Below are 22,749 nucleotides of genomic sequence, written 5' to 3' on the forward strand. Positions count from 1 at the left end.
CTGTAGAGGCCGGACACTTGTGCGGCTTCAAGCGAACCTGATTTCCACGATCATCAAATAGCGGTGAAGATCTACCCGCTCAGAGGTAAAGATTTGATCTTTATAATTTTTAATAGTAGATCTGAAAATTAATCAAGTAATTAATTTTAATCATTTCCTTCAGATTTCATGATCTTCTGAGTTAGAGAACTCCTAATTTTTTTGAAATCTACATTCCTCGAAACGTTCATGAGATGAACGACCCCGCGCGCATCTTTCCGCTGCGATCGTCGCAACGCGTGCGTAGGTAACCCAACAGAAACAGTGCCCTAGAATAGCTCACGGGTCCCTCTTTAAAAATAGGGTCCCGTCGTTGAGTTGACCCCAGATTTTTCTTGGGTCGACTCAATGTGGGGTCGACCCCATTCTGGCTCGGGTCGGCCCCAGTTCAGAAAATTTTCTTTCTCTTCCTTTCTTTTTAAAAATTTTTCCTTTCCTCCAATCCTTACAAATTCTTTATGGGACAATGATACATGAGTAAGGAATCTATAGATGACTAGTTTGACTAATGTTTCATGAGTTTTTCGAAATGGAAGGAGAGTATCATGAGACAACTTGTTCCTTTTATATCTCCTTAATCAAAAGGATCACATATGCCTAATTCCCTCCTAAGCATGCAAAATCTATCTTCACTTAAAGGTTTTGTGAATATGTCAGCTAATTGTTTCTCAATACATACATGCTCAATACATATGTTTCCATTTTGCACATGATCTCTAATGAAATGATATCTTATTTCAATGTGTTTGGCTTTAGAGTGCTGAACCGGATTTTTAGTAAGGTTAATGGCACTAGTGTTATCACACTTTATAAGAATGTTGTCTAGTTTAATTCCATAGTCCTCTAGTTGTTGCTTGAGCCATAGTACTTGAGCACAGCAACTTCCGGCAGCTATATATTCGGCCTCAGCCGTTGACAATGCTACCGAATTCTGCTTTTTGCTAAACCATGATACTAAGTTATTTCCTAAAAATTGACATGTTCCACTAGTGCTCTTCCTATCTAATTTGTAACCAGCAAAATCTGCATCAGAATATGCAAGTAAATCTAGATAGGAGTCTCTAGAGTACCATAAACCTATGTTTGTGGTTGCTCTCAAATATCTAAGGATTCTTTTGACAACACTTAGATGTGACTCCTTAGGATCTGATTGGTATCTAGCACATATTCCCACACTAAACACTGTGTCTGGCCTACTAGCAGTAAGGTAAAGCAAAGATCCAATTAATCCTCTATGAAGCTTTATATCTATACTTTTCTCTTTTTCATCTTTGTCTAGCTTACTAGTGGGATTCATTGGGGTGCCATTCCCTTGTGATTTTCATTCCCAAACTTCTTTAATATTTTCTTTGTGTACTTAGTTTGATGAATAAAGATACCTTCCTTAGTTTGCTTGATTTGTAATCCGAGAAAGAAATTTAGTTCTTCCATCATACTCATCTCGAATTCTCCTTGCATTAATTTAGCAAACTCTTTGCAAAGATTATCATTAGTTGCACCAAAAATTATGTCATCTACGTATATTTGAACTACTAGCAGATTTTTATCTTTTCTTTTGAGAAAAAGTGTTTTATCTATATTTCTCCTACTGAATTCATTATTCAGTAGAAATTTGCTTAGTCGATCATACCAAGCCCTAGGTACTTGTTTCAATCCATATAATGCCTTATGTAATCTACACACATGATTTGGCAATTCATGATTTTTAAAACCAGGAGGTTGCTCTACATATACTTCTTCCTCTATAAAACCGTTTAAGAAGGCACTTTTTACATATATTTGATACAATTTGAAATCCATAAAGCATGCAAAAACTAGAAGAATATAATAGCTTCTAATCTGGCCACGGGAGCAAATATTTCCTCAAAATCTATCCCTTCTTCTTGATTGTATCCCTTAGCTACAAGTCTAGCTTTATTTCTTATAACTACCCCATTTTTATCTAATTTATTTCTAAAGATCCATTTTGTTCCAATTACAGAGTTATGCTTTGGTCTCTCAGTTAATGTCCATACATTACTTCTTTTGAATTGATTTAATTCTTCTTGCATAGCATTTATCCAATTTATGTCTTTTTCAGCTTCTTCATAAGTCTTAGGTTCTAATTGTGAAACAAAAGCAAGATAGTTATTTAAATTTCTAAGAGAGGATCGAGTTCTTACCCCTTGAGATGGATCACCAATGATTAAGTCTTTAGGGTGTCCATGTGCATACCTCCATTCCTTTGGCAAGTCTTGAGATTGTGGTGGCACGCGATCATTTTTCTTTTCTTGATTTGGCACGTTATCAAGATTCAATTTTTCAAAGTCAATAATTCCTGCATTATCATCAAGAGTATTTTTTCTCCTAGGAGACTCACTATCAGATTCATCAAAAATGATATTAATTGACTCTTCAACTACAAGAGTTCTTTTGTTGAATACTCTGTATGCCCTGCTAGATGTAGAGTATCCTAAGAAGATACCTTCATCTGACTTGGCATCAAATTTACTTAGATCCTCCTTACCATTGTTTAAAATGAAACATCTACATCCAAATACTCTAAGATATTTAGCAGTTGGTTTCTTATTCTTCCAAAGTTCATAAGAAGTTTTCTTGGTTATAGGTCGTATTAAAACCCGATTTAGAATATGGCAAGCAGTACTTATAGCTTCAGCCCAAAAGTACTTTGGAAGATTTGACTCGCACAACATTGTGCGTGCCATTTCTGCCAAGGTCCTATTTTTTCTTTCAACAACCCCATTTTGTTGAGGCGTTCTAGGTGCTGAAAATTGATGTGAGATACCATTTTCATTACAAAATTCTTCAAAGTGTTAGATTTTCAAATTCAGTTCCATGATCACTTCGAATTGCTATTAAGGTAAGCTTCTTTTCAGTTATGATATTTTTATAATATTTCAAGAATGCTGAAAATGCTTCATTCTTATGTGCAAGAAATGAAACCCATGTATATCTTGAAAAATCATCTACTATAACTAGTCCATACTTCTCCCCTCCTAGACTCGCAGTTCTAGTGGATCCAAATAGATCCATGTGTATGAGTTCAAAAGGCCTAGTGGTTGATACTATATTCTTTGATTTGAAAGATGATTTTGTTTGCTTTCCTAATGAGCATGGTCCACATATTTTGTCCTTTTCAAAGATCAATTTTGGCACATCCTTTATCAAATCCTTCTTGACTAGTTTTGATATTAAGTCCATACTAGCATGTCCTAGTCTACGATGCCAAAGCCAACTTGTTTCACTTTTTCTTTCTTCATTAGTGATTAAACATAATCCATTTTTCTTGCCTAATTCATGAAGATCTACCATGTAAATATTTCTTTGCCTTTGCCCTACAAGTACAATGCTGTTATCTTTAGGATTTGTGATTATGCATACTGAGGCTTCAAATGTGACTTTAAAACTTTTATCACAAAATTGACTTATACTAAGTAGATTATGTTTCAAACCATTAACTAATAAGATATTTTCTATAAAGGTAGATGGAGTGATAAAAATTTTATCCTTTCCAATGATAAATCCTTTTTCATTGTCTCCATAGGTTACCACTCCACCCTTCTTAGATTCCAAGGTGACAAATTGTTCTACGTCACCTGTCATGTGTCTTGAACAGCCGCTATCTAGATACCATCGTTTATCCACCTTATTAGCTGCAAGACACCCCTGCAATCAAGATCAAGAATATACTTTAGGTACCCAAACTATGTTGGGTTCTTTAGGGTTAGTACTTGATGTTCCTTTTGGAACCCAAATTTTTTTGGATTTTAGCTTATAATTATTGCTCAATCTGTTGTAGCTAGACTTTCTATAATTACATTCATATACTTTATGTCCTAATTTATTGCAGCAATGACAAGTTATATTTTCATTTTTGGCTTTCACAAATATGTTCTTTAAGTATTTTTGTTTCCTATTTGTTTTATATCCTAAACCAGCTTTATCATATACAGCTTTTTGACTATCAAGAATCATATTTAATTTAGTTGAGCTAAGTGTAAACTTGTCCACTAAGGATTTGTATTTTTCAGCATCTTCTTTTAACTTGACATTTTCAGCAATTTGACTTTTGGTTTCATTGGTGAATCTCCTACTTAATGTTTCATAGTCATTAGATAGTTTTAGCTTTTCTTTGATAAGAGATTGATTTTTATCTTTTAGAACTTTATTTTTGTTGATTAATTTCTTGTGTTCTTCCATGAGTTCTAAAAATGTATCATGTAACTCTTCTACTGTAAAATCACATTCAAGTTCATAATCTACCTCATCGTCATTGGCCATGTAGCAGATTTGGGCCGTCTCTTGGTGATCTTCCTCTTCCGAACTTGACTCCTCACTTTCACTCCATTCAGCCATGAAGTTCCTCTTCTTAAGTTTTCTTGCCATCCATTTCAATTCCGGACAATCTATCTTGAAATGTCCAGGCTTGTTACACTTATAGCAAATTGGTGTTTTCTTTTTCTTTTCTTTGTCCTTACCCTTTTCTTTGCTTGAGTTACCTTTGAGGAAGGGCTTTCTTTTATGAAATTTCTTTTTTTCTCTCATGAATTTTCTGAATTTTCTTGCAAGCATAGCCATTCCTTCTTCATCATATTCCTCCTCATCATCAGATTCTTCTGATTCAGTTTTCTGTTTTGGAGTGGTAGACTTGAAGGCAATGGTCTTTCTTTTCTTGACCTCATCTTTTGAATTTTGCCTCATGGTCAACTCATGGGTCATGAGTGATCCTAGAAGTTCTTCCAATTGCAGTGTATTGAGGTCCTTTGCTTCTTCAATTACTGTTACCTTGGCCTCCCAAACTCTTGGTAGAGATCTGAGAATTTTTCGTACTAGTTCAGAGTTAGTATAAGATTTTCCTAAGCTCTTTAGCCCATTTATGATTTCCGTAAATCGAGTAAACATTTCAGTTATGGACTCAGTGGATTCCATTTTAAACAACTCATACTTATATACTAATATATTTATTTTTGACTTCTTGACTTGATTAGTTCCTTCATGTGTGATCTCCAGTTTATCCCAAATTTCTTTCGCGGAGATGCATGTAGATATTCTATTGAATTCACTTACATCTAGTGAACAGTAAAGTACATTAATTGCTTTAGCATTTAGTTGTGCTAATCTTTAATCACTCTCATTCCAATCCATTTCTGGTTTAGGAATGATTGTGCCCTCTATACTAATTGTGGGTGTGTGTGGTCCTCTAGTTATGATATTCCATAATTCATAATCTAGAGCTTGAATGAATATCCTCATCCTAGCTTTCCAGTATGTGTAATTAGTGTCATTAAACAGAGGAGGTCTATTTGTAGATTGCCCCTCGCTCATAGAACATCCTACTTGGGTTGTCATGATCTTTGTTTCTTGATTGTGAGATCAACAAATACTATGTGAGCACCTTGCTCTGATACCACTTGTTGCCCAAGGTGACAAGCCAAGAGGGGAGGGGTGAATTGGTTTCTCTAAATTTTTACTATCTTAATTGAGTCAATTGATGAGTGAGTGAAGTTAAAACAATACACAATGCAAACACATAAGAAGTATAGTGGTTCGGTGCTCTCCTAAGCACCTACGTCCACTCCCCAAGCGACCCCTTGGGAATTCACTATAATCCCGCGGATTACAGTTGGATTGTTTTCCGGGCTCACAATCCAAAAATCTTTACACTTTGGTTTTCCGTGATCACCAAGAACCTATATTGGTTTTACGGGCTCACCAACGAACCTTCACAATTGGTTTTACGGGTTCACCAACAAACCTACACCGTTGGTTTTACGGGCTCACCAAAAACCTATGTTGGTTTTATGGGCTCACCAACGAACCTTTACAAGGTGATTAAAAAGAAGAAGAAAGTTGAAACTCCTAGATGAGCAAATATAACAATTATAAGCTACAAAGAAGAGTTTAGAATATAGTTATCGCTTGATGAGACTTCTCTCTTCTTTGTCAAGGTTGCTTCACTCTTCAAGGGTTGATGGAGCTCTTAATGTTTCTTAGAATCTGCTCTACCACTTTCTTTTGACTCTTTGAGTGAAGCACTTGGATGAAGAAAATTAGGGCTCTTGTCTTTCTTGTGTGAGTTTTGATATTTTTCAAAAGGATGTTTTCTCTGATGAATAGTATCACTTTAAATAGTTTTCCTCATCCATTGGACACCCTCCATTGGTTAGATTTCAAAAACTAGCCGTTACTTACTGTTGGAAGGACAAAAAGTACTTCTGCAGAACTAGCCGTTATGCTTCTGCCCGTGCTGGGGTCGACCCAAACTTTTCTAGGATCGACTCAAACCACTGTTCATCAGATTTGGGGTCGACTCAACTTTCACTGGGATCGACCCAACTTTCACTAGGGTCGACTCCTGCTTCATTGGGGTCGACCCTCTCAGGAAACACAGAACCTTACATTTCAGCCGTTTTTCACTGGGGTCGACTCAACACTTTTTGGGGTCGACTCAAGGTACAATGGGGTCGACTCAAGTTCCATTAGGGTCGATCCTCTCAGGGATTTCAGAGAAACAGTATTGAACGACACAGCCTTGGGGTCGACTCATGTTCAGTTGGGGTCGACTCAAGCATTCTTGGGGTCGACTCAATCTGGGGTCGACTCAAGGAAGGTTGGGGTCGGCCCTCTCAGCAAATTTCAGAGACTTGTTTTCTTGAGGCTTGAAGATGGGATCGACTCAAGCAAGCTTGGGGTCGACTCAACTACTGTTCATCCGTACCATTTTTGCAGAAGTGTGCCTGATGGTTCCATGATGTGCCGGGGTTGACTCCACCAATCTTGGGGTCGACTCATTCCACACTTTGCTGCAACTTAAGGTTATATTCATCCATACAATCAATAAAATATAATTCAAGCAATTTTGAATGTATGCCATGGTAGTGCTACATACTCTTAACAATGAAAATTACTATTGTCCCCTTAAGAGTACGTTTCACTTGAAACTTTGTCGAATTAGAATTTAGAATTCACTATCCCTTTTCTATCGCAAATTTTATCTCATTATTAATTATTGAAATACATCTTGATCTCATTCTTCTATTGTACCGAGAGTGACGAACTCAGTAATGATGTATCATGTTAACTTGTAGTATTTAATTAGATATTTCCTCAATGGTTGTGTTAATCATCAAAATACCACTATCATCCTCATAGGAGGAGGAGATCGTCCAGTTCGCATGCGGAAGAGGATGATGCGACTGGGATTGGGTCGTCCGGGATGCTGGCTGAAGAAGAAATGGATGTGTGAGGAAATCCGGAAAGACTCTCGCGGCTTCGCTAGGGTGCTGGAGTTCCGGAAGGTGGATCCGGGTGCGTCATGGACAACGGGAGAGGCTGAAATGCTGGGATCTTGGGTGCATCACGGAGAGAATAGAAGCAGAGGATCGTGCGCGGGAGGTGGGGCTGCTATTCTGCTGCTGTGAACATGCTGGGACGAGCGGACGGTCTGGAATGCTGGTTGCACGCGGCTGATGGCGGAGGAGCTGGTCGCTGGCTGCACGCACGGTGATCGCGGAGGAGCTGGTCGGTTTGCATCACGGGAGGAAAGAAATCAATGGCTGGCTGATTTGGGAAGAGGTCCCCTGTTTCAGCGCTGTGAAGGAAAGAATGGAAAGTCAGGTTGGATGGTTGCTGATCTGGGAAGGGCTCTGTTTTGGCGCACGGAAAAATGTGTGGATTTGAGCTTGGGAGATTTGCTGGACATGGGGGATGATGGATTGCATGAGGATTCACCTGGGAAGCTTGGATTGGCTTGGATAGTGGTCGCGGGAAAGGAATGGGATTGGTTGGGAATTGGCTTTGGATTTGAGGTGGGTCATGATCGTTGACTTGTCCTCAAGCCCAATGTCATTTAAATCTAATTCTTGTTAAACTGCTTCAGACCGAACTCGACCAGATAAAATGAACAAGACTAAAAACAAGACCGTGACTTAATAAAAAGGGTTAATCAAACCTTTTCCTCATACAAAAATAATTAATTATAACTTTCAATCTAATCAGGACCAAAACCCATTTAATTATAACCTTAGCTTGATTACAACTCCATCAGGTTACCAAACCGGGTCTACACAATCTCCTCCTTATATATTTTTCTGTAGTTTTCATGAAAGATTGCAACCAAGAGAGAGACAAGTTCAGAGTCTAGTTTAAGCAAAGAATTATTTACTTCTTACCATATTTTAAATTTATTTCAATGATTATTTAATTTCATGGTAAAATACGTATTTATCAGTTTAAGAACATTGATAAGTGCTATGGAAAGATAACTAAGTTATAAATTATTTAGCACTTATCAGGAGCCCATGTCGATGACACTGTCGGAGCCTAGCTTTTAGGTTTCCTCCATGCGAATACTGATATCTTTACTTGGTCAGCCAATGACATGCTAGGCATAGACCCGAAGGTCATTATCCATAAGTTGAGTGTGGACCTACTCACTACTTTCGCTACATAAGTTTCATCGGAGAGGTGAACTACCTCGACTGTATAGCTAATATTGTGTTGGTCAAAATTCGAATGAAAAATAGAAAATGTGAATTGACTTCACCGATCTCAATAAAGTCTGCCTAAAGGATAGCTTTTCTCTACCAAAGATTGACTAGTTGGTCAACGCCATCTCAAGCCACCAACTTCTAAGGTTTATGGATGCCTTCTCAATATGTTTGCATTGCTTGATCTGTTTGCTTTTATCTTCTGCTTATTTACTTATTAGTTTGCTGCTAAAGTTTATATTCTTCTATCAAGCACTTATTCTATTGTATTATTAGATAAAGTGTTTGAAAAATTCAATTCACCCCTCCTTTTGGGCTGTATAGTTGGGCAATAGAGGATATCTCTGGAAAAGTTCCTCCTAAGGTCACGGAGATCTGCTCGAGAGAATTCTGACCTACACTTTATCGTCGAAAGACCAACCTTTGATGGGTGGATCCATAGACAATGCAAAGGATAGAAGAAGGCAAAAATAAAAGAAAAAGAGAATGCAAAACAACCCACCGGGGGACAAAAATAAGACTTCAGCCAAGAATAAGGACGAAGAACCTCGAAGCGGAAGCATGGAAGGAATGCCCTATGCTTGCACTCTTCCTCTCTCTAGGCTCTAGAGTTTGGGGAACAAGGTGAATGAGCTAGGGCCGTTGCCTTTCTTATTTATAGAGGATTTGGGCAACCCATTATGATGTGATGTTTCACCAAATCTCGGCCAAAAGCCCCTCAGATGTTCGACCTAGAATGACCCTTCGAATTGCTGCCATACTCCAAATGGCCATTTAGCCCGCAGGTGTCTCACTCGAGATTATGACGCTTCGGAAAGGATAATGTGGCTATATATAAATGCGGGATAAAATCTTCGTTTTCCCTATGAAAAGGCACTGTGTATCCTCCTCGGCAATATTTGTCAAGGCGTCCTTTCTAGAAAAGCTACTTCCGCAGCCTGAGTCAGCAAGCTTGTCTCGTTTGCGAAAGCGGGGCAAGTGATGTGCATCAGAGCCAACCATAACTCACTAGAAGGATCGTCCAATCATAATTTACCAAGACGCCATCTCACAATTAGTCAGGAGCCGCCAGCTAGCACGCCCAAAAGCGCACGACCAAGTCCAAACCTCGAAAGCTCTCCATAGCTGGCGACACCCTAGTTGAGATTCCAGGTGATTGCTAAAATCCTGCCGACCTAATAGGCAAGATGTGATTCGCGTGCGAGACGTGATCTACGTGCGAGACATTTGCGTCTGATATGCGGGCGTGTAGAGGCCGACAATTCTTAACCGACCCACGTGCCCGAATTTTAGGGCGGTAGGCATTTCTTTCGCCTATACAACCATCTCTTTGGGGGGACCTTCTTTTGTTTCTTGAGCGTTGTTCTCGTCTAGACATTGGAGGGTCTTATGCCGGACACAATCCGACAAGAGGACTTCTTCGTTTGTATTATTTTAGATCAGAGCGTGACATTGAACCAAAATCTCAGCAATGGTTGTCCGCCATAGATCTCTACTGAGCTCGGCCTGAGCAACTGATCGCCGAGTTCTTTAGCATCGCCGTGCTGCTATTCAAAGTTTAGGACAGGTGGTTCTCAAAGATAATATCATGAAATTCTAATAAACTAGATCTGGATTCAGAATATTACATGGATCTATTATTGCGTATCAGATTTTACTGCACAAGCGTGGAATGGGTCTGAATATGGTGTGAATCAAGTACGAGTTTGTGGAGCCTTAGTGACAACCTTGTTCAGTTGGCGGAGAGTTTCGGTGCTATTAAAAAGAATCAAACAACTTCTTAATTTGTTTGCATTATAACGTCTCATTATTAATTGCAATCGTGCGGGTAGCGGGCATAAAACTTGCCCCCCGGATATGGCGGCCTGGAAACGCCAATGACCCCACTTAAATACTATTCTATCCCTGCTCCGGTGTGTATATTTTAATTATAGAGAAGGGTTACTTCTAGGGCACTTCAACTTTTCCCTTTGTCCTTTTTCGCCACAGGAGGTTTGGGTGGCATGGTCTCCTTTCCCCCGTCAAAGCCTGCCATCCATAAAACAGTGTTGAGGAAAGGACCGGAGAATAAAACAGAACGGAAACTGCACTTGGGAGGGCCTTCCCCCTTCTATTCTTCGGTTCCTACTTCGTTTCTTGGGCTGGAGAGAGATTCCGGTGTTTTTTTTATAAAAAAAACGTTTATAGAGGGCTACTGGCCGGAGTTCTGAACTTGATCAGAGATTTTGTTCCTGGGACCTTTGTTTTGTTGGATTGTGTGGCAAAGGCAGCATCTTGGCCTGAGAGCTTTGTTCGGAGAGTCCTCCGTTCCATCTCTTCTGATTCCTACTTCATTTCGTGGGTGGGAGAGAGATAGCGGGTGGGTTTTTAATTGCTCCGAGCAGATACTAGCTTAAAGCCTGGAACTTGGTTGGAGTTTTTGTTCCGGGTATCTTTGTTGTTTTAGATTTTGTGGCGAAGATAGCATCTTGGCCGCAAGGTGTTGACTAGTTATTCATCTTCTTTTTTGGAATTTATTGGTGGTTTCTGATATCCGGGAGCTGTCGTAGATTTAGGGTTTAGGGAGGTTCTTGGTGGATTTTTCTCTGGATATTTGTCTCTGTGGTGGCTTCTAGATGTGCAACTTTGTGTGGCTTTTTCAGGTTATTTGGCTGATTTTTCAGCTGGCTTTTGACATTTAGCGGCGTTGGGGGGATGAAGTTTCAGGATTTATCATGAATTTTTGGTTTGAATCAAATTTTGGAAGCTTAAGGAATTAAGTTGTAGGGTGCTGTTTGTTTTGATGTTCTGTATCTCGCCTTGGTGATTTTGAGAGAGCTTTTGCTCTAAATATAGCAACCTTTCTTTGATCAAACTGCAGCAACCTCTTTAAGTTGATAAGGATTGTGTGGTCTTGACTTCACATTTTACTGGGATCCCTCTACAGTTGAAGGCTTTATGAGAATTTAGAGGTCACTCAGCTGTCCTCTGAGTTACATTTTCCTTCTTGGGACTGTTCAAGATGGCCTGTATGAAGCTGGGAGCAAAAGCCGATGCATTCCGACGTCAAGGGCAAGCCTGGTATGCTGAGTTCTCTTCATCTGGCAGTTTATGTGGTTGTATTGTTTTCATGAAAATTTGTTGATTTATATACGGAACGGGCCCTTGACCAACTCTGTTCTTTCTACAACTAACTCGGTTCTGCATACATCTGGACAGGATGTTATACTCTATCAGTTGGTCAAGGCCTAAAATATCATTAGACACATTTAATTAGAGTTTTTGAAGGAATCTATTTGTTGTAATATGAGAACCAAAAAAATTGTTATAATATGCATTTGTGTTATGAGGGATCAGTGAACCTCTTGATCTTTATATTTTTAAGCATTTTGTTAATATTATGATTTTGTATTGAATTGTAAACTCTTAGACCCTATTAAAGTACTGAAAGGATTTTCGTCTTTGAATTTTGTGCATTATTCTGTAAAATCTAAAAGAAGCATCAATGGTACATCTTACTATCATTTGATATGTGTACAAATTTTTCTAGCCAAACCAACTTCTGCCATTGTTAGGGAATCAAAATCCCTATGGAATTTGTAGATTTCACAGGTTGTTTTGCTTGATGTCGTAATGTGAAAATGTTTATGCCAGAAGTAAGTTTCAAGTGGCTAATATTACAAGTTTGTGGATTGACATGATTGTATTTCTTTCAAAAGTAACTTTAGACCACCATACATTATATTACTTGATGAAGTCTCATAAATCTTAGAAGAAAAGCTATCCTTCAAAAGAACAAGCATTATTTGATAGAAAAATGCTTGAATTTAGGGATGATGGCCATAAATTCAGTACATGCATCTGCAACCCCTTATGAGCCTTGTGCATTCTTGGTATGTCTACTGCTGCTTTGCCAAAGAATCCAATGGTAAAATACAGTTCTGATATAGGACAAATCATTGTGGTCTGGGTCGAATGCTAGGGTAAGGAACTTGAATTCGCATTCAAGAGTTAGAAATTGAAGCTTGAAGATTTTTTTCTTATCAAGTTGCCAGCTTTGTTCTAGAGGAAGATTGAATGACTCTGGATGTGAGATGTAATGTTAAGTCATCCTTAAAGTTCTTTTTACCTGTTTCTTGATAAAGGACTTTATGTTTTATTTATTTATTTATTTATTTTAGATTGTTCACTTGACTTATTGATTGAGAAGACCATCACCTTAGATAACCTTCTGAGAAATGAAAAAAGAGATTAGTCATCCGAGGTCTGTGAAAGATAGGGTATATGCATTTGAGATTTCCTTCCTCTTGTTTCTTTAAAGATATCTTAGGCTGCTTTTGGACCTTATTCAGTTTCTCCTTCCTCTCCTTAATATTTGAGAGAAACATCAGAGAATTAGGATCCAAATCTAGGTCAACTTTGCAGGGCATGTTATCTGGTTAAAGATTTCTATGGAACACACATGTTTCTTTGCATAGCATTTTGAACAGGTATTGATCGTTTGGGCATGCGGTTTTCTTTGCCGTTTACAACTTCTATTGTTGGATTATTTGATTTTTAGGGTACTATTTTTATTCCACCATCTTCTGAGGCAAGCATGCTTTTTCTCTTCCTGCTTCTTAATTGTGTATAAACTCTATATCTTCTAGAATGAAACTCTATATAGCCAACTATTAACTCGAGTTTTGTATATAATACCAATTGCTGTAACCTTGTCAGTCTTTCCGTATTAATGTACCAATACAAAAAACTCCAAAATCTGCCGCATATCGAATCATGGATTCCTAGAACTAACATAATGTTGTGGAAGGTACTGCCTCACAATGCCATGTGTCAGACATCTTGAAAACCTCCTATTATTTTCATCTTTACGATATGTTCCCAGCTCAAGAAACTCTAGCGAGCTAGTATGAGAAATTTTATTGATTAGGCTCTAGAGACAATTTGTCTATGATATTAAACTACAATAACCTCCTATGGAGAATTTTAACAGAACTGTTACAACCATCTTTAATAATTCTTCTTGTTGCACATCTTGGGCAGCAAGGTTTGTTTTGCACTTACATCCTCATTCCTTTTTTCACGTCCCATACTTGATAATTGTTTACCATAATTATTGCATGTTGTCACAATTTGTTTGGTGTATTAGAATTGTCTTTGTCCAAACTTATCCTAGACCTTGAGAATGCAACTTTACCATCTACTTTTAGGCTGACAAGGAAAACAATGTATCCAGTTTTTTTTTCCCTAACTTCATCCATAATGTGAGAAATAGTTCTTTACTCTAGCTGCATGTTTTCTTTCCGCCCAATTGCCATTATGGAGAAAGGAGCAAAAAAGAAATCTCACTGTTGCAGGTTGTGCAAAGCATGGTGAATAAATCATCAAAGCCATCATCTTGATACTAAGTTGCGATCTTGTATAGAGTCAACTGAGCTTTATACATCTTATCGCCATATTTTGTTTTGGTGTATTGGATTATCGGTTTGCCCACAGTTTTATCTTGAAACAGACAAAAACATCACATACATAACTGGAATCCTGGTAGGATCCCTGTTTTTTGAATTTCACATTAAAGATGGCCCACATGTGAAAACTATTGGAACAGAAAGGAGGAAGCAAAGGGAAGCATTTAGAAATTTCTACTTAATGGCATTAGAGTGAAACTGAGAACTACCTAGTTTGTAGGTCAAGAGGGAGAACCACCTTCATTATGGGAAGACCAAACAAAGTGGCAGAGAAGTGAATGATAGTTGCATCAGTGGAAGTTATACATATCATCTTTTCTAAGATGAGGGATAACCAAACAAAGCAGAAGAGAAAGTGAACAATAATCGTGAAATTATTCATATAAGTTTTCTTTTCCTTTTTTTTTCGAGATGAGGCTTGCAAGATAGTGAGCACTGTGAAGTAGACGATGACTATCTTATTTTCTTATATAGTTTCACTTATCTGCTTTCATAAATGTAAATAGGAGTTAATGTCATTAGAGTGTGTTACCATCATCTAGGTCTTTACCAGATTTAAAAAGAGATTTGAAGGCAGTATGTAATTGGAAGTTTGCATAATGGTTAGTCCCTGACAGGGTATGTTTCTGAAATCAAGGCCCAGATGAACATGAACTGTGGCCTCAATTTCAATAGTTGATTGTTCACTTATTGTCTTCGTTCTTTATCCGAAAATACTCTGTGAACGTGACATGAGCAGGTGCAATCAGAAGTATGGGCCTTTGAGCTCTGAAGGTAGATTTTGACTAAGTGCTGCTGCAATCTTCTGTTTGCGATTTGCATTGAAAACCCAAAAAGAGTGAGGGGAATTTATGCTGAAGAAATCTGTCATATTAGGGTCACCCTATTAGAATCTAGGCAAAACTCCAGATCTCACATTGCATGGGAACTGATCTTCTGATTCTGTTATAGTAACAGTGTTGCCAATGGATGATGGTGGCATGGGCCAGAAATCTGGTGCCAATCCAGAGAGAGTTGACACAGACTGAGAACCGTTAGTGAAAGTTCTTGAACTTTAATGGGTCATAACTTGATCCATAAAGCCATCCCACTTTGGGTGACATGTGACTAGCTAGTTAAGGATACATTATTGCTAGAACTTCATACCTCGCTTCTCAAGAGAAAATATGCCTGATATGATGATTGTGATATAAATTTTCTGGAAAATAGGATTTGGATGGAATACTAAATGCCCTACTTTATGCACATGCATAGGTGCTGCTGTTTTGGCATTAGTTTCATTTTTTCTATTTTTGAAAGCAGAAAAATAGAAAATTTGTTTCTATTTTCTTCTTTTCTTGTTTTAAATCTAAACATGTTTCATATAGTTAATTATTTTGAAAAACAAACATGGTGATGGTGGCTAAGGTGGTGGTAGTAACAACGAAGGCTATGGAGGTGGCGATGGTGTTGTTGGCAGGGTGGTAGTGGTATGGCAGAGGTCGTGGTGTAGTAGGGGCGGCAGTGATGGTGGTGTCGTAGCGGAAGCAGCGGCGATGATGGGGGTGATGGAGGACCAATAATGTGACAGAGGCAACAATGATGGTAGTGGTGATATGGTAGAGGTGGTGATGGTTGTGGTGATAGTGGAGGTACTGACAATATGATGGAGACAAAGATGTTGGTAGTAGTATGGTCTATGGTGGCAGCAACAATGGTACCAATGGTAGTTGCGGAAGTGGCAATAGTGGTGATGGAGGAGGTGTTCATGGTGATGGTAAAAAAATGAGTTTGTTGTTTTTGAAAATATTGAAAGTTAGGATTTCTTACTTTCTTTTTTTCTGGAAACCATGAAAATGACTTTTAAAATAGAAAATAAAAACAAGAGCATCAAAGATGTTTTTTTCTTGATCTCCGTAATTTTATTTTTGAAAATAGAGAACAAGAAATGAAAGTGATGCCAAACAAGCCCATAATCTGTAATTGTTTCTGATGTTTCTTTTTTGGTTTCATTTTGAAGGTTCTGCACAACTGGTCTTCCCAGCGATGTTACTATAGAAGTTGGGGGGATCTCTTTTCATCTTCATAAGGTAAAAGTTTTCAACATGAGCTTGAACTTTTTGTGCTTATAGTTGTATCATCTTTTAACAGATGTCAGTGTTGATCTTTCTGGTGCTATCAGTGCTTATTGTTGAGGTTGTTAATCATCAATTAAGCCCCAAATAGCACTGCAGTGAAACATGCGTACTCTTGTTAAACCTCTTATGTTGTCAATAAATATTCATCAATTCTCATAAAAAGTGAAGTGATAATTTGATTGAACATTACTATGTTAATGCCATTTTCTAATTCTTGAGTATGCTTAAAGGTGATTTTTAAATAATATTGATGATAATACCGGGTAAAGAAAGCTTGGTTCTTGATAGGTAAGATGTATCTTAAATCTATGTATAAAATTTTTTGCTTTTCTAACTACTAAAAAATTTATGCAATATAAACTTATATGCATGTTGCTAGTAGTTTCTATTTTCTATTGAAAAAATATAATTGCGATAATGAGAATATAGTCTTGTGAAAGCAATTAGTTCTTACAAGAAACATGTCACTGTCTTTAGAGATTGGTTTGCTTCTCAAAGTATGAGTGACAATTACTTCTTAATTTGCAGCCATTAATGAGTTGTGCTTGTCCAACATAATATACCATCTGTCACTTTATTTATCTTCATCCTATTGTTTTCCATACTGAATCTATCTAGATATCACCCTCCTTCATGATCCTTGTGTTTGTTGTGTTTGGTCAACCCACCATATTGATCCCCATCTAAAATTTCAACTGTAACTGCCACTAACTTTGAATACTTACATACATTCTTATGTGCTTATGTACATACATACATACATTAATTAACTATTGATCCCACACTAAATGTTCGATTGCATCCCCCACAATACATACATATATCATACTTGAAATAAAGAGTCCTTTACATGGCACTCCAAAAGTGTCAAAAGTTGTTAATTGCTATTGATGTAAGTAGGACATTTCAAAATGGAGTTTTTGCCATATTGTGTCATTTCCACAGTTTCAAAATTATGGACACTTCTGGCAACCCAAAACATGGGTTGCCCACACCTGCCCCCATCAAACACCCATGAACCAAAACCATTAGCCACGGCCCATACATCAGTGGTGTCTACCCCACTGAGAACCTGCACCTCTATAACCCCTACCACCGTTGTGGTCTTTGCATCATCTTCTACCTCCACTAGTCCTGCCATCTTCGCTGCCCCTATTTTCACTACCAATGTCCCCCAATGTAATCTCCTCAACTACCACCACTAGCCATGGTACCACATCACTTTTGTGCTCTTTGCGTCATCTCTTGCCTCCACCCATCCTACCATCACCATAGCACTGTCTTCACCATCCATGTTTCTTAATCCCTCAATCACCAGCATTGACCTCACCATCCCATCCTCATCCTCCTCCAAAATCATTCCTTCAAATTTGCTATCATCATTATGGAAGTTAATTGATCAGGTCAATGATGTTGATGTCCTTAGTATGGAAGTCATCACCTTAACTGATGGTGAGCTTGATATCCTTATTCTTAGAGATGGTGAAACCTGATGGCCTTCCTCTGGCCAAGTTCTATAACCCCCCATGCTTTGATGTTGTGATGATTGAAAAGAAAAATTCTTGCTGCTGACTTGTAGGGTGATGGATGTGAAATCCTTGCTTCACTAATGCTACGCTATTGAAGGAGAGGAATAGAAAGTTGATTGTCCCTTGGTGGCAGTGTAGGAATTGGAGGAGAATGGTTTCCATGCAAGAATGGTGGGTTTGTTATAGGGCTATGGATTTTTATTTGGTTAAAATTTTCCGGGAAATAACAGCAAGTTATTTAAAAATGCATATGAGGTTAAATTAATTAAAATGTACCAGCTTGTTTTTGTGATTTTAAAATTGGAGGTATTTGTCGTGACGAGGCTATTTTTTCCTAGCTTAAATTGTTTACTTAGTTGCTATTTTTTGTTGGAATATAGCTGCAGCTGTAGGAACTTGTCTCCTGATTCCGGAATATTAACTTTTGTGAGAGACTGAACCTTCATCCTCTTAACATTTGACATGTGGAGAATTATTTATTACTTCCTGTTCACCCTGCTTTTCAGTTATGCACTCTGATTTTCGATTTCTTTATGTCTTCACCCTTCTCATCACTTATGCTGTTCTGATTGCTGATTCATCTGTGTCTTTGATTTTTTGTTGCAGTTTCCACTGTTATCCAGGAGTGGTCTTTTGGAAAAATTAATTGGTGAGAAATCTGATGAGGAAGAAGGATGTATCATCAAGCTACCTGATGTTCCTGGTGGAGCAAAAACATTTGAACTTGTTGCTAAGTTCTGCTATGGTGTGAAGTTGGAACTGACTGCATCAAATGTTGTCTATGTACGTTGTGCTGCAGAGCACCTTCAGATGACTGAAGAAATTGCTGAGGGCAACTTGATTGCTCAGACTGAAACCTTCCTTAACCAAGTAGTCCTACGTAGCTGGAAGGACTCAGTCAAGGCACTCCAGACTTGCGATGATGTTCTCCCTCAAGCTGAAGACCTGCACATTGTGAAGAGATGCATTGATTGCTTAGCTATAAAAGCATGTACTGACCCTAATTTGCTCGGCTGGCCAATGAGGGAGCATGGTCCTATGCAAAGTCCTGGAGGAAGTGTCCTGTGGAATGGAATAAGCACAGGAGCCAGGCTGAGAAATAGTAGTTCAGATTGGTGGTATGAGGATGTATCATCCTTAAGTCTTCCAATGTATAAGAGGTTGATCTCAGTAATGGAATCTCGAGGGATCAGAGAAGAGATTGTTGCAGGCTCACTTACTTTCTATGCAAAAAGCCGTTTGCCAGGGCTTAATAGGCGTCAGAGTATCAGCAAAGCTGGAATTCGTATAGAACCCAAAGCTGCACCATCTGAAGAGGAACAGAAGCATCTTATTGAAGAGCTTGATAGGCTGTTGCCTTTGCAGAAGGGTGTGACATCAACTAAGCTTTTGTTTGGTCTTCTTCGCACAGCAATGATTCTGCAGGCCAGCCCATGCTGCCTGTTGAACTTGGAGAGAAGGATAGGAATGCAACTAGACCAGGCCACTTTGGAAGATTTATTGATACCTAACTTCTATAACTCGATGGAAACACTCTATAATGTGGATTGCATTCACAGAATTCTTGAACACTTCTTGGCTATGGATCAGATGACTGGTGGAGTCTCCCCTGGTTTAGCTGATGATGAGCAGCTGTTGGGATCCCCATCTTTGACACCAATTACTATGGTAGCCAAGCTGATTGATGGGTATCTGGCAGAGGTTGCACCGGATGTTAACCTGAAGCTGCCCAAGTTTCATTCACTGGCAGCTGCTATACCAGAATTTGCCCGACCCTTGGATGATGGACTGTATCGTGCCATCGACATATACTTGAAGGTAATTTTATTCGAATCATATATTGTTGACAACATTTCTTCTATCAGAAGGCCCCATAAACAGCCATAAAATATGCCCCAAAAAATCTTAAGATCGGCTCGAAATCCATTATTAGTTTGCTTTCAGGTATACAAACCAAGTACCTGCTTTCCTAGATTATCTAATTAATCAATGACTTGGTTACCCTCTTTAAACTTGTGTTCAAAGCAGCAGTGAACAAAACTCCCAATCAGCCCTCTGGAATTGCTTATGACAGATTGCTTCTACCGGGGTGTTTGACAAGAGATATTTCCTGATAAATGTCATTGTTGAACAGTGACTGCATGCTCTTTCATGCAGGCATGTTAATACAAGCTCATTGATGTTTCTGAAGTCTATCTTTTGGTATACAGGCACACCCATGGCTTACAGAGTCTGAAAGGGAAGAGCTATGTCGGCTGATGGACTGCCAAAAGCTCTCCCTTGAGGCTTGCACTCATGCAGCCCAGAATGAGAGGCTTCCACTTCGAGCTGTGGTCCAAGTTCTCTTCTTTGAGCAGCTTCGGCTGAGGACTTCTATCGCTGGATGCCTCCTTGTGTCGGACAACCTTGATGGTTCAAGGCCTTTGGGGAGTGGCCTTCCACTCTCGGGTGAGGGTGGTGGGTGGGCATCAGCTGTTAGGGAGAACCAAGTCTTGAAGGTGGGCATGGACAGTATGAGGATGAGAGTGTCTGAGCTTGAAAAGGAGTGCTCAAGCATGAGGGAGGAGATTGAGAAGCTGGCCCTGGGAAGGAAAGGTTGGAGCACCTTCCGGAGGAAGTTTGGGCTCGATAGCAAATCCCAGATGCGTAGTGCCCAAGAAGGTTCCATAAGCAATGAGAAAAATACAGTTGAGAAGGTTGATAAATCGCAACCAAAGGTTACGAAGCACACGAAGCAATTATCTTTAGATGAATGAGCCGCCTCCGTTAGTGTCCCATGGTTTTGGATTTAGTTTTCTGGATATTTTTTGGTATTGTTGATAATTTATAATTGATATGTTTCCTTTCCTGATCTTCTTTTTGAAGTCCTGCAACTTTGTTCAGTTAGAAGTAGGAGCAGCTGCAAACAAGAAACACGTTGTTTATGTTAGTGCTCTTGGTTGTTTTGGGTGATTGTTACAATGTCGAGGCATTTTAATTTAACCAACCAAATGAAATCCCTTATTTGCATATAAGAATATTTGAGAGCAAACTGAATAGAGAAGTTGTTTTATTGTGATTTAGGTGTACATCTAACCCTTTCTACATCATACAATTATGGGTGCCTCATGTACTGGGATATTCTTTTTAACCTGCACATAAGAATATCTAAATTTGATGCACTGCACATAGGAATATCTATATTTGAAGAACTATGGTGCTGTCTAAAAGGCTTGTGCATGGTTGATGAAATTTTAGCTTGTCAAATAAATGAGGGTGGATAACAATTATAATGGCTGGTATAAAATGTTCGTGATGGTCAACATGCGAATCTTATTACTTAGTACGATGTTTCATGTAATTTCTTTTGAAAATGATTATGATGCCATGTGAAATTTGATTTTTATATATATATTTTAAATAATGGTTGTTGCGGACGGCAACCCTGTCGCTCCTCTCTTTTCCTTTTCCATTTTTATCTTTAAATGGCCAAGCTTATTAACCTAGACTTGTTAAACATCTGCATTAACCTTGCAGTTTCAGATATATATTCAGGATAGTTGAACCAACCACTTTACTAGTTGATTATATCGTAAGCCATTTGCAAAGTGGAACAAAATTGACCAATTAAAAACAAAGCTCGGTGCAATTAGGGGTGCAAATAGGTCTGGTCCGACCCAATCCAGTTTCTTGCTCGAGTTCTAATGTTGGATCTAGACCCAATCTAATAGACGATCGGGTCGAATTAGGTTGAGTCCATGGTTTAAATTTCTAACCCAATGGTCATTCGGGTTGGATCAGATCCATGTATAATCCAGTTCCAACCCAAAAAATCCGGATCTGGATCGGATCTGAGTCGGGTCTGGGTCGGATCCCTGTACTTATCATCCTTGATTATGTTTTAAACATGCTAAGTCTCTTCCTCTATTCTTCCCAGCACATTTTTCTGTATTATCTAGATTCAAACCATTTTAATGTCAAACTTTAGCAAATCAAAAATTTTCAATAATAAATTAAAATAGAAATTAAAATATCTTTTTTGAGCAAAAGGTGACAAGAGCCACCATCTTCCATGAGGATATGAAATGAGAGATGCAAGAGGAGGGCCTTGGTCAAGGAGTAAGACCTGAAAATAAAAACAACACCCCTGTTTACAAACCTAACATCCTGGACTATATATGGCCTGATTCTCACTATCTAAGATTGTATGAATTTTCTTTTCAAAAGTTGCAAGGAAGCTTCTTGTCAAGAAAAATGTCGCAAGGAAAACACTCACACCTCAAAATCCCCTCTTACTGGTCTTCCATTCGCCTTGACCTTATTTAGTCTTATGGATTTCTGATCTGGACCTTACGAGACCCAACTCAAGTTACTTTCTCATATCACTGTGTTTTTACTGCAATTGAAACAATGTAGGTGGGTGCAAGCTAGCGTCGTTTGCAACAATGTTTGTGCAATTTATGCTGGTTCATCCACAAGTTGTTGCATATAATCTATATTTTTGGTTATGTATAAAGTAGGAATTAAGTTTACACAATTATAAGGATCAAAAGCTTGAGTTAGGAGTAGCTAATAAATGGATGCATGTATCTCTACCACAAACTGAACCCATATGCAGGGATGGAGATTGAGAATACTTCCAAACTAACATGATATCACATAAATAAAATAGAAAATATTTATGATCAGGAAGAGGGTTCTCAATTTTGGATCCTCTGTCTCAAACAGCACCTCCATTTAGTTTTTAGGAAAAGATTAGTCAAAGCCTAATCACTTTCACTGAGCGAACAAAAGATAGAAACTTCTCAAAAAGAATCTTTGATAGAAAGGGAGCAAAGGGAAGAAGATACCCTGTCATGGTAGAAGAAACGCAATTTTTAGAGATAGGGAATGTGCATGGTTAATAGTTGCATTTCTCAGGTTCACCAATTCATTTAGGGCTCATTTCGATGATTGGGCTGAAATTTCTATAGGCTTCTTGGATTAAGCTGGTATAACCTGCAAGATCATAGGACTACAAGCTAGGCTAGGCTAGGCTAGGCCTATATTTATAAATACTGGCTCAATCCACAAATTTTATAGGATTTTCAACCTAATCATCCAAATGTACCCTTAGTCAACACACCCTATAAGGTGGGGAAAACCATCA

At 38.5% G+C, this 22,749-nt stretch overlaps 1 protein-coding gene across 1 annotated transcript; it reads left to right on the plus strand.

The window, feature by feature from the left end:
• Positions 1–10,450: 10,450 nt before the first annotated feature.
• Positions 10,451–20,635, plus strand: LOC103720574 (BTB/POZ domain-containing protein At1g30440-like). Its single transcript, XM_039122218.3, has 4 exons — positions 10,451–11,588; positions 15,975–16,044; positions 18,228–19,439; positions 19,832–20,635. Exons 1-4 carry the CDS (start codon positions 11,530–11,532, stop codon positions 20,375–20,377), a joined length of 1,887 nt encoding a protein of 628 aa, XP_038978146.2. The 5' UTR covers positions 10,451–11,529; the 3' UTR covers positions 20,378–20,635.
• Positions 20,636–22,749: the final 2,114 nt, after the last annotated feature.

Source organism: Phoenix dactylifera, chromosome 14 (genome assembly GCF_051530095.1).
Source record: "Phoenix dactylifera cultivar Ajwa chromosome 14, Ajwa_hap1_PhDact_Kaust_v1.1, whole genome shotgun sequence".
NCBI lineage: Eukaryota > Viridiplantae > Streptophyta > Magnoliopsida > Arecales > Arecaceae > Phoenix > Phoenix dactylifera.